At 46.8% G+C, this 12575-nt stretch overlaps 1 protein-coding gene across 10 annotated transcripts in view; it reads right to left on the reverse strand.

Annotated features, from left to right (window-relative positions):
* heph (polypyrimidine tract-binding protein 1 heph) overlaps positions 1–12575 on the reverse strand; it is a 150183-nt gene that overhangs the window by 19651 nt on the left and 117957 nt on the right. For 9 of the 10 annotated variants that reach the window (XR_005014673.3, XM_065865637.2, XM_065865635.2 and 6 more), the window contains 3 exons: positions 8729–8994; positions 402–728; positions 53–338 (listed from right to left, as the gene is read on the reverse strand). Coding sequence is in view for 9 of the 10 variants with exons in the window: in XM_065865637.2 (XP_065721709.1) it covers positions 53–338; positions 402–728; positions 8729–8994 (879 nt within the window). In the remaining variant the exon portion in view is untranslated. The remainder of the gene's footprint in view (positions 1–52; positions 339–401; positions 729–8728; positions 8995–12575) is intronic. The other variant, XM_017075750.4, reaches the window with a different exon arrangement.

Raw genomic sequence — 12575 nt, forward strand, 5'->3', positions numbered from 1 at the left:
AGCGTAGGAAAAACATAAAGGAAAAATCGGGAAAATGTTCCGTCCGTGTTACCTATTTTATCACCTGTGAGAGAAGGCCGCTGCCGGGCGGCGATCAGTAGCAGATCGTTGGTGTTCATCAGTCCTCCGGCGGTGGGCATGAGGTCCACCCCCGGTTCACCTGGTGGCAGCGCGGGGTTCGTGAAGTCCCGAGACTTGTCGTTGTTGTACTTCACATTCAGCGCCGTCAGCTTGCTGTTGTCAATGCGCAGCGTGCAGCAGCCGTTGTATATGTTCTGCCCGTCCAGGAGCGACTTGGCGTGCTGGGCGGAGTTGGCGTCCGGATATTGGATCAGCGCCTGAAACGCAAGGGGTTTTCCCATTAGGAAAAGAAAAGACCTCACTCGCAAGCTGAAACTCACCTGGAATGAATTGTTCTTCGTGAAGGTGACGATCTTCAGCACCTTGCCGTAGCGCTGGAATATCTGGTGCAGAATGTCCAGCGAGACGGGGTACATCAGCGACTCCACGATCACACGGAGCACCGTGTTGGGTCCTCCGGCCGAATTCGTGTTGTTTCCGGCCGCGTTCACTGCGCTCGTGTTGTTCTGCAAGATGCCCACGGCACTGCTGTTGCTGTCGCCGGAGCTGTTGGCATTGTTGCTGGTCGCGTTGGCGGCGGCGCAGAGGGGCAGGGGCGATCCGCCCGCCGGGGACTGGATGCGGTAGTCGCTCTGGACAACCGAGTTCTGGAAGCAGAAGGAGGAGGAAACATGATAAAGATGTTGGGCCAATTTACTGGGGGAAGCGCGCAGGAAACTTTTATTAGTTAAAGGCGAAAACTTTTGCGCATTAATCAAAGCAACTGGCAGTGCACAAAATTTATGCAGCTTGGCAAGTTTTTTTTAAGGCTAGGAGACATTTCCACTCAGAGAAATGTTGGTAGAGTTTTGGGCTAATAAAACTATCTATAATTTCGTATACTGCAAGAAATCTGCTAAAATAAGTATTATAGATACGAAATGTTTATTTTGTTGACAACATTTTATATACGAGGATCTTAAAAATAAAACCTTTAATTCAAATCCTTTTTTGAGTGCACGAATATGCTAAACGTTTGTACGGCAGCCAGCCAGTCAAAAACTCAGCGGTCTCCTGTGCTGTTTGGCAATCGTCCTCGCCAACATAAATCTCAATCAGAATCAATAATATCAAGTATCGTAATAATAAAAGGAAAACGGGAGGTGGTAGGCAGCGGCGTCTGCCGGTGACGAGGATGCTGGGCGGATGCCAGATACGGTTCTTAGTGAGCAACAAAAACTTCTTGCGTGAAATATACACGTTCTATCGGAAAACAATTTAATGACATTCGGAAGTAAATTTATTCCTATTCGTGCTGAATTTTGATTTCGAAAATCATAACGTAAACACATTCGACCGCCCACCGCCACCGCCACCGAACCACCTGCCCCGATTTCCTCTTATCCTGCCCATTTGCGACGCGTTTTTTGTGCGTTTGTCAGCAACAGGAGAGACCGGGGCAGGACTAGGATGGGAAAACTTCACGGCAATCCTCCCCAGGCGTGCTATTTGCTTCTGCCTTCGCCTAGATAAATTCCTTCCCATCGGAAACAAAGACCCGGCCGACGTGAGCTCCGTCTTCGACCCTCCGCTCGAAGCCAAAGTTTGTAAAAATAATAAAAATTGATTAGAATTGCCGAGTGCCGAGCTGCGTGGCTAGACAGGGCGTATGTGGGATGTGCCGAGTGGCATGAGTAGCACAGTGGCCCATGATGATGCGGCGGCTTCGTCTTCGATTGCCATGCTGGCTCCAGATGCCTGTGGGATGCCATCAGTGGCTGTCGCTGGGTTTCCTTACCGCTGCCAGTAATTTGATACTTCACTTTGCCTGATTATTATGATGACGATGACGTTGATTGTGTAAAAATTGTAATGTAATTGTTGAGAAGCGTTTGCCCATCTATTACTCACGCTATCCGGCTTCCTCTGCTGGGTTTGTTTAAACACCAAAGTTGGTTAGCATTAACTAGCTGTCAAGTGCGCTATTGGCAGGCGTTTAAGCAGTTTCATAATTGTGCATAAGTTTGCACTGACACTTGAGTAACTAACTTGCCAGCTGGACTGGGATTTATTGGAATCTTCACTAAGCGGAAAGCTTAATCCCCGATTTTAATGTCAGTTTAGAGCAGAGATTAACTTACAGACCATATAGACTAAACATAAAAGAGGATTCTAACATTCAGTTTGAAAATAAAAAACAAAAATACATTAAAATAATTGCTTTTCTATTCAATTAAGTAAGTATCTTTTGGCTGGTAATTTCCCCGAGTGCATATAAGGCCCATAATAATGGGCATTCACAGTTGGAGGCTCTAAGCCAAACCAAATTTTGGGAGCACTTGCACGCATATTAGGCTAAGCCATTCTAATTATCCTGCAGGACACAGGGCGGGCACTGGGAAGGGGATGGGGAAAGTTTAGGGACCATAACCAGCAACATCATTAAACATAACAAATCGTTGTGTGTGTGCGGCTGTGTTTGTATTGGACTTTGCTTGTCGCGGTTTTGCCTGTTAATGAGTCAATTGTGCGTTCCCCTCCCCGACTGTTGTTGTGGGCTGATTAGATATGCAAACAACCAGCCCACCCATCATAGGGAACCACCCCACCACATTGTTATAATTTAATATCGATGGGTTGGCTGCTCTTCCCTCCCGCCCTGCATAATGCCACATTTGATAAGCCAAAATGCTTTGATAAGCGAAATGTATCGACTACTTGCTGATAAGCACATTTATCGATCGATGCTTGTCAGTGGGAAAATCTGGACAAAAGACACACGTGTCCCCGCTTCTCGGCCATTTAACTCATGCGATGTGAAAACCATAATAGGGAAACTTTAACGGAGATTTCGCCTCTAAGCTTGTGAATACTCAAGGATTCCCGGGAAAACTATGGCGGCCACGTTGAGATTTCGGTGCGTCAGGCAAAGTCTCCACATGGAACAAACAAAAAGTATAGCGAAAATCTGATACTTCGCAGCTCGCTAAAAGGAGTTCTCAGCAAAGTTTTGCAATATTCAACAAGCGGAAAAGAACTCGGCAATTGTTTTATGATTTTGATGCGGTTTTTGCATAAGAAATAAACCCGGAAAATGGCGGACAAAAGGCGAAAGCTCAGGGCTGGAACCGCAGCTCTAAAGACGCCAAAAAATATTGACGTTGCTTTCACTTAAGGTTTTGCATAAATATTTTTGTTTCATAGCGCTTTCGTGTGCTGCTCCTTTTTCTTGCGGGCAGGAAGTTTATTTTCATTGCAATGTCACACTGAGTACCTTGGCTTCCCCTCCCCTGACAGGCACACTTTAAACTGCATGGCGAGTCCTTTCGAGCAGCAGGAGGACTCAAGTGTCGTCGCCCCTTTTCAAGAGCCGGCTGAAGCGAGGGCTTAAGTGTTCGGGCCAAGTTGGAAAGTAAAGCAGCTACAGATGCTTGGCCACAATCTCCGCCGGAGCCCCGATCCCCTTTCCATTGGCCAGGAGGAGCTGCCTTTTTTGGTGCCTTTGCAACTGGAAGATGGAAACTTTTTTGGGCAACTACCACTACAAGTTATGAACTTGTGTAGTTAAGTTTTAAAGCTGAGCTCGGGATTATGTATTACTTTGCCGTGGGTCGTTTATCTGCTGCGTGGTTTTTACGGTCAAGCCAAAGAGGAGAAGTTTCTCAAAGTCCAAGGAGGGGGAGCAGCGGTTTCAGTGCCAAGAAACCATATTTGTCTTATTTATGCAAAGGGCAAACAAAAATAGCAACCACGTCAAGTGTGTTAAAAGCCTTCGGCAAAATATATTCCACAAATAGGACTATAAAACCGAGCGGCTTAAATAAATACGAGTTACGCAAAGTAGCAAAATCCGCTGGCCAAAAAACAAAAGTAAATACGCCTGCGAAAACAAAGTGGGAAAGGGGAAAGCCACTTTCGGGCAGCCGTAATGCAAAACTAATCAATACAATGAAAATATTGACACAGCCGCTGGAAAAGTCAGTGCATACATAAAGTTGTCAGTTGTCAGTTTTTTGGGGTTTCTGGCTTCTCCGGGTTGTCGACAGTTTCGCAGTTGTTATCCTGCCGCGCTCAGCCCCCATTTGCTCCTCCACTCCACTCGGATCTCACGTACTGCGAAACAATGTAATTTAAATCCATTTTCAACACGTCGCCAATCAAAATGGCAAAAAGCTTTAGCGTGGCACAAGTATAAGCAAACATTCGCATCCGCATAACTCAAAGGATCAGGAGCAGAAGGCACAGCCACATTCGCGATGCTCCTGCTTCTCGGCGCTGTTGTGAAAACAATAAGATTAGCTTACTTTTGCTTTTGCCTTCGATGGCGCCGGCGACGGCGACGGCGACGAAGAGCGATGAGCGGTCGGGCGGGCGGCAAAGTAAACGTGAAAATAAAATGGGAAAACAGGAAAACAGCAAAGAAAAACACAAGCCAGGCAGCGCATAGAAAAACAAACATTGAGCAGATAGCATTCGGCGGATAGCACCGCATATGCGAAGTTATTTGCCTGGGCAAAATCCTTTACTGCACACGCCTGAGAGTTAGACAAATAGCGTGCCGAAAGAAAAGGCCCCATAAGCTGGTTTTCCGCACTCCCCGCCTTTCCACCCCCCGCAGTATTGACAGCCTGTCAGCAGGAGGCGCAAATTAAATAACACATTGAGGTCTGTGTCGCTGAGCCAGGCTCATATTATTAACACCAAATCAAATGTACGGCCTTATCCCCGTTGGCCTGTTATTTATAGACATGCGGGCCTCAGACATCACGAATAAGACTTTGCTAATCAGTTTGATCCTTTCTGTGGCTTAATCGCTTGACATTTGTATTAGTTCCACGTCCGCCGCCTCGTCCTGCCGGACTTCCACCAGGTGTCAAAGGCGGTGTGAATTAATCCCACTTCGTGCTGCCGCCTAATTTTCATGTGTGAGCCATTAATTGACAATTGCTGTCCGTCACTTGCCTCCTTTTGTGTTTTTCTTGGCCGACTCGCCATTGTTTGGTTTGAAGGAGGCGTCCTTAAAATGCGGCTCTCTCTGTAGTCGGCAATTTAATTTAATTACAAGGTAACCTTATCACTGCAGGGAAAACGAGCACCTGCCCACACACACTCAGTCGAGTGCAAACACATGAAAACAAGCGCTTGGGAAATGCATTTGCATGTGCACTGTGAGAAAATAGCTCTAGTAAAACGGTACGGCTCTTTAACTAAGATGTTCTCATCATATGTGAGTGAATAACTGCGACAGGAGTGAGATTTCTTCAATAAAATAATTTCAATTCAACAAGGGTTCGAATGATTGGTTTTCGATTTTCGCAAGGCACTCTTCAAATTAATTACTTTTTTTGGGAAGTGTCTGCTACTTGTTTGGCTGCTGCAGAGTGGAGCGCATTCAATGGGCTGCAGTGGACCGGCTCTTGACTCGGCTCCATTGTCCTTTTCCCGTTGGGCTGTTTTGGTGTTTTGGCGGCGAGTGCCAATTATGATGATTACCCGAATTTGCGTTCGCACTTGAACGCGCGACTCCCGCTGAGGTGAGACTCGAATGGAAGCCATATTCACTGTGCATGCAACGATTAATCAATTGTGCGCATCTAATGAAGCCAGAGTGGCAGCGGAGGGCGCTGGCAAATGTTACACTGGAGATTAGGCCAGGGATTGGCTGCCTTTTGTTGCGAAATTATATTTCAATCTAATTCTTTGTGGGCCTTGGGCCGGCCCCATTTCCCCGAGTGGCTGTCAACCCTTTTCGGCCGTAAAAGAGGCCAGGCTCAAAAATTAATTTATCAAAATTACCCAAAACAAAACTGGCCCGCAGAGGCAACAGATGGGGCCTCGCAGTTACACACACAGAACAATCACATGTCAAATTTGAAACCCACTAAACAATGCCAGTTGCCGACCTTTGGGGTTGGATTTTTGGATTGCTATGTAGGGCTACTGGGTGGCTGAGTGGCTCTTGGGTTTCCGTGGGCAGCTCTTTGCGGTCGTAACCGCGTGAACTTGCCAGTGCATTTATCTTCATTTCTGGCATCGTAGTCAAGGGTCGCCGCAGCACAGGAGCAGAAGTCTGGAGGGGAGCCCTAAGACGCCAGAGTAAGACATCAACGAAAATAGTCACAGAAAACCAGAAGCCGGAGCTGAAATAGAAACAGAGCTATCCGGATGGAGGAGGAGCAACGCAAAGGTGAAAGGACATCCCAACGACATGACATATTAGAATCCTGTTACGCAGCAGCAACAGCAGCGTTGCCGGTTGACTGCCAAATTGCCAACATAAATGTCAGAGGGGCGGGGAAAGTTGGGTGGTGATATCGCAGCAAAGTATGCTACGGGATTTTTCATTTCTGTTGCTTGGTTTTCCCTCCTATTTGTTTTATTTTCTATACCATGCAATCACTCAGCCGTTGAAATCACACATGTGTGCGACTAGATGTCTCCGTTTCTGAGTGTGTGTGTGTTTGAGTGTGTGAGGGCGGGGGAGATGATTTGGAAATCCTGTATTGCTGATTTGCTGCTGCTGCTGTCGTCGCAGCTTTTGCCTTCAGGTGCGTGTCGCCTCCTCTGCTGGGGTTAAAATCCCCGAGGGCCATGCAATGGATTTGTCTCTCGCTCGGTGGAGATGAAATAGAATTTCCCCTCCCATCTCTCCCGAGTTTAAAGCACAGAACAAGCTTTGCCAACAGGAAATTGACGAAAATTCGAAATTTACGGAAATGCCCAACTAACGAGGGAATTAAAAAAGACTCTTCTCCTGCAATTGCACAGGACCCGCACTTGACAGCAAACGTCTCCGGCTCCGGCTTCTACTCACATGATTTCTTAAGTTTCGCTGCTGCCGTGGCGCCGACAACAATTCGCTAAGCATCTTATCTGAAGCTTGCCACATTGCTGCAGCAGCAGCAACAGCGGCAAAAGCTGCGACAGCAGCAACACAAATAGCAAATGACAGGCGGCGAAATATGACGCAAAACGCAGAAATAAAGGAACAGTCAACAGTGGCTGGGCCAGGACGCCAAACAATCAACTGAATGCTGCACAGGTGGGCCGCCAGACACACAGGACACAAAAGGGAGGAGCAGCAACTGGGGAAACCCAAGACAAGACATTCGCACAATGGACATGGCCAGAAGAAAGCAGGCTGAATGAAATGAGAAATTGTATAAATATGTTGGCAGCGCACAGCACACAAGATTAAACCTCTTCCACTCGCACAAACACACTCTCCTGCATTTTAAGAGATTTTCCACTAGAGAAAGCGGCAACGTTGACTTTTCCACTCGTCTGACTTGTCTCACGTTGTCTGCGGGCCAACAACAAGGCCTTTTACCAGGATTAGTAGTTAACAAGAGAAATCTGCCCACGCACACAGAGATGGATGCAGAGATACACACACGGGCTGGGGCCACAGCCAAAAGGTAATCAGTGAAATGTAACTGTATTGTTTGGCCTAGCTGTGTTGCCGTTGTTGCTGCCATTGTTGCTGCTGTGTCACCTAAGTCACAGGCCCGCTTCCTTGGTCTGCTTCTTGTTTTGGCCCTCGTGTTGCTGTTGCTGCTGTTGCTGCAGCCTTTTAACCTTTTTTTCGTTGTGGCTCGTGCTGTTCGTGTTGCCCGTGCTGCTGCTGGCGTTGCGATCTCTTTTTAAGTAGTTTGCTTTTGGGCTCACCACCACCAAATCCTCCACCATCAGGTGGCACACACCCCCGCACAGGTGACAACCTCGCTTTGGGTTTCCTCCTGACCCGATTGTTGCTGTTCTTACTGCCGCTGCGGTCGCCTTCGCCCCTTTGCCCCTCAGACCAACCTTTCAACCTTCCCACCAACCCCTCCACTTTCATTTAAGTAATCAAAATATGCTTTTGACTCCGAGCTAAGCAGCTGGCATCCTGTGCTGGTCTCCTGATTCGTTTGTCTCCTTGGTATGCGTGCGGTTTCATTTGTATTTATGTTCGCCCCCGCACTGCCCCGCTTCCTTGCTCAGAATTTCTCTGTGTGGGCTATCCGCAAAACCCCAAAAACTATGCATTTTACTGCTTTTGTCAGACACGTGTGTGTGTGTGGTAGTGTGTGCGCGGCCATGTGTATTTATTTGAAAGCTTTTTAAACTTTGTCAGTGACTTTGTGGCTTACGAAATTAAAATTAGAAATTGGTTTAGAGCACCCACAAATACAGGCGCGCTCTCAAAGGACATTCGAGTGTGTGTGCATTTATGACGGGTCCAAATCTCTTGAGGAGCGGGCTTATGTTGCCCAGAAAGTGTAATTAATCAGACGGTTCGCCGGGTCGACCCACATTTGCATATAAATCGTAGTCGCTTCATTTGTTTCCCCTGGCCGAAAACTTAATTGCCACATTAATAACACTTAAGACCGGAAGTTGTGCCAAAAGCAGATATCGGTTTAGAGGGCCATGGCAATTTTCGAGGGAAAGTTTGTCTCTTCGATGATTGGATATTAGAACTACAACAGATTTGGCTTGTGTTTATTATGTACAACAGTGTTCTGTTTAAAGGATAAGAGTGCTACGATTTATAGCTAAAATCCTGAGACGCCCTCAAAATATCACTTGTTATAATTATCCGTCTAGCGGATTTTTAAGAATAGTTGAACCGAATTACAAGAGAGCTTTAAGTGCTTATAAATAATTATTAAATATTGTTACTCACGTTGTGACTCTGGTCCGTCTTCAGCTCGCGATGGTTGGAGAACTGCACGTAGACCATGCGGCCGCGCATCTGGGGCGGATTGACTGTGTAGCAGGACACCATCGACGTGGCGGAGATCTCGTCGGCCATCTCTATGAACGCCTGGTTCTTGCCCTTGAGCACCAGCACGTTGGTCACACGTCCGAACGGAATGCCCAGGGCAATCACATCCGACTCGCCGGACTCGTTTGGAATGTTGCGCAAGTGGATGACTTTGGAGGCCTTGGCTGCAAGGAAAAATAGGGGAAAATAAGCATACGTTGTTTAAGCGATTGAAATATTAAACAGGTGACAGTCCCTAAGGGCCTCTCCTCTCTCTCTTTATCTGTCTCTGTCTGCCTCTGCTGCAACATCCCCGTCTCTTTTGGGGCCCATCTCCGGTTCACTTAATGGCCAGCGCTGTCTGCACTTCCGCTTCCGCGCTCCACTTAATTTGTTTATTTTTGGGTTTTATTTGTTGCCCGCTTTGTTGCCAAAGAAGAGTGGGAGGACGCAAATAAAAATGTTGATAACATGGCCAAGCGCCGCCACATTTGTATACACTTTGCACAGTTAAACCCGCTCCGGGGGCGGAAGGGGAGTGGCACCGCCATAAATTCATTCATTGCACACTTTCAACGGCTGTGAATAATCCAGCAGCAACACGGCGACAATGTCCGGCGCACAGACAACGTTTGAGGCTTTTAGGCACTCTTCGTCGTTTTTGCAGCTTCTCTGCTTTTGCTGTCGCCTCTCCTCGCCGGCTACTTGTTTGTTATTTTTGCATAAATAAAGCGCCCCACCCACCGCCACTCCCCCCAAGTGGTGCAGCACAAATGGGATTTAGGCTGCCTTTGGCCCTGGAAGCGATTGCAGCCACATTTCGGGGATATCCCTGCAACAGCACTGAGCGAAAGGTGTTATATCTGAAGCCGCTTTCAAAACACAACGTGTCCAAATTTTAAATGACACATCAGAAGTTTTTTTTACGATAGATAATAGGCACTGAAAGTTCAATAAAACTAATTATCAACTTAATGTTCTCCACTCTTAAAGACACTTTTTCGCTGAGTGAACCCTGTGCACTGCCCCAAGAGTGCCTTAAATTTTTATAAACAAAGGCAAACAAATTTGCCACTCTTTATGGGGAACTGCAGTTGCGGGACGAAATGGGGAGTGCTAGAATCTGTCTGGCGCTTAGTCAACACCTGTTAATGTGTTGGTTTGTGCGCTTTTTATTTTCTGTGGCACCTGCAGGAGAACAGTTTGCTGTTCATATGCAAATGAAATGCAGTCGCCTCCTGCCCTCTTCCTCTTTTCACACACTCTGGTGTTTGCTAAACAAGCCGACACATGGTCAGAGATAGTCCACGGGAGAACGTGGTCTGGAGTTCCGGACGCAGTCCATCTGTCGTTTTAATTATGCCCGAATTTAAAGCGAATTTAGCTCGGGGTTCAACCAAACAAAAATAGGGTGTCCAAAATAATAAAAATAGAAATGCGAAATTTAACAAACAATTTTTGAATCTAAGCAGCCATTCTGCGTACACCTTCATTTAAATTTAAGAGTAACCAAAACGAACTATGATTTCATAATTTCATCGAATTTGGGCCACTGCCTGCCCTGCCACTTGAGCACGTCAGCAACGAATTTCCAAGATTGAGATAAATTGATAGTTGGCTCCCGAACTTTCTCCCATAACTCATAATGTAAAAGGGTCATTATCCGGCCAATTCCCCACATTCAATCATAGCCCAGACGCTGGGGGTCAATGTTCCGATTTATTTCACAATGCTAGAAAACCGCCACAGGACCTGAATCGGTCCTTCCTCTAACCCACTTTCGACCAACCTTTGTGCCTGCGAAAGGGAAAAGTCGAGCCACTTCGAGAGGCTCCAGTCCCGAGTCCCGGGACTCGAAGTGCACTCTGTGAACTCTCCCTGCTTGCCGGTCAATGCTGAATACAACTAATCGGAAATTACACTTTTTGATTAGTTCGAAACGGAAATGAAGCCGAAACGAAATTATGCAGCCGGGTCAGGACCTGTGCGGTCGTTATAGTTGAGCATTCAGCCGACCGAGCGGCAGCTCAAAAATTTATTAAAAATCAATGGCCAACTGCGGGGCGATGAGATCTGCTCCATCACTCAGCCGGCCCACAACTCTCCATAAATAACAGCCGAAATCGAAATCGAAAAAGACTGGGAAAACTGCTGCGAATCGAAACTAAATAAAAAGTGGGGGCGGACGCGCGGGCCGGAAATGTTCTGCACAAGACAAACAACAAATCAAGTGCCGTTGGCCAGTTGCCGGAAAAAACGTCGACGGCGAAAATATGTAAAGGTATCTATCATGTATGATGACGTTGTCGACGAACCGGGGGAAAAACTGGCGAAATTTGTGGATTTTTTGACGTTCGGCTGCCAACAACTCAATTCGGTTTCGCAGCACTTGCTTTTCTCCTTTTGCTACATTTGTTTCAAATCGCAGCGAACACGCTGCCTGATGGTGTGAAAACGAGAGAACGAGAGATGCCAGTGCAACAATGGCCAAATCGACAAGCGTTGCAACTGCCGGAGCCCTCGGCTGCTGCACAGCTCCAACAAAGGCGGGCGGCATAATTGAAAAGGAAGATGGCGCCGAGCGCTGACGACAACCGGAAACATAGCCAGAAGCCCGGCAGCTACAGCTCCTACTGAAGTTGCAAAAAATTGCAATTTGAATCAGGCTGCTTCGGTTCGGAGTTGGAGGTTAGGTGTTCGAGGTTCGTGGTTCGTGGCCTGCGGGCGGATTTGTTAGCAGTTATGGCATTGCTGCTTTTTAATTAACAGCGAGTTAAATAACCCGAACCCGCAAATATTTGCGCAGCAAACAATAATTGCAATTTGCGGCGGACTCCAAATTAATCACGAGTTTAAAAACAGCTGCTGCAGAGCTCGAGAGCTTCTTCACCGGCACACTGACACTCTGGGATAATTATGGTACAATGCTAAATCAACAAGACCCGAAATGCATTAACTGCAGTGGCTGAAAAAAGTGCAGCGATAAAATTTGCATTCGATAATGATGACGCAGGGGCTGCCTGTTGACTGTCAATGCCCCATGGATGATATGAATAGCAATCATCCGCTCGGCTGCGCGTTAAAATGAGCTGCAAGGACGTGGGGCCAAAGCTCAGCAGTATTAATGACCCTCACACACACTGTGCGAAAAGCGGGAAAGTGCCCTCCTGCCCAGCCTGCTGTTTTCAATTAAACACACACGCTCTCACCACTCACCATGAGTTGCACGAAAATATACATAAATAAACTATTTATACCTAATTGAAAAGTTTACAAACTGTAATTGAGTTCGGACGACGATGGTTGGGCCGCAATGAATGGTCAGTCTGACCAGCGTGGCGTATGTGTAATAATTCCGCTCGCCCCTCCTTACCACCACAGTGCTGCGCACCAAGTTAATTAATGACAATTTAAATTCATAAAGCAAACAGAAGCCCCAAACGAAAAATGTAAATGAAAATGGATGGAAAAAGCGAGTCGAACAAAAGAAAAGGGCTTTCCCCAGGGGCGGGGGGCGTGGCCCTCCGGATGAAATAAGTGCTGATTGTTAATAACAATTAAATTTATGCTTACATGGCGGCATTTAATGATTTAATGTGAGCGTGACGCCAGTGTTTGTCTCTGAGTTCCGCCCCCAAACTTTGCCAAGGGTGTGTCAACAGTCGAATATATAATTTGTATAAATACTCGCTCAGCTCACGCACACAGAGCCGTTCGAGCGTCTTTAATTATGCGACAGTAAATTAGATTTTTACAAGCTCACACA

Source organism: Drosophila suzukii, chromosome 3 (assembly GCF_043229965.1).
Source record: "Drosophila suzukii chromosome 3, CBGP_Dsuzu_IsoJpt1.0, whole genome shotgun sequence".
Lineage (NCBI taxonomy): Eukaryota > Metazoa > Arthropoda > Insecta > Diptera > Drosophilidae > Drosophila > Drosophila suzukii.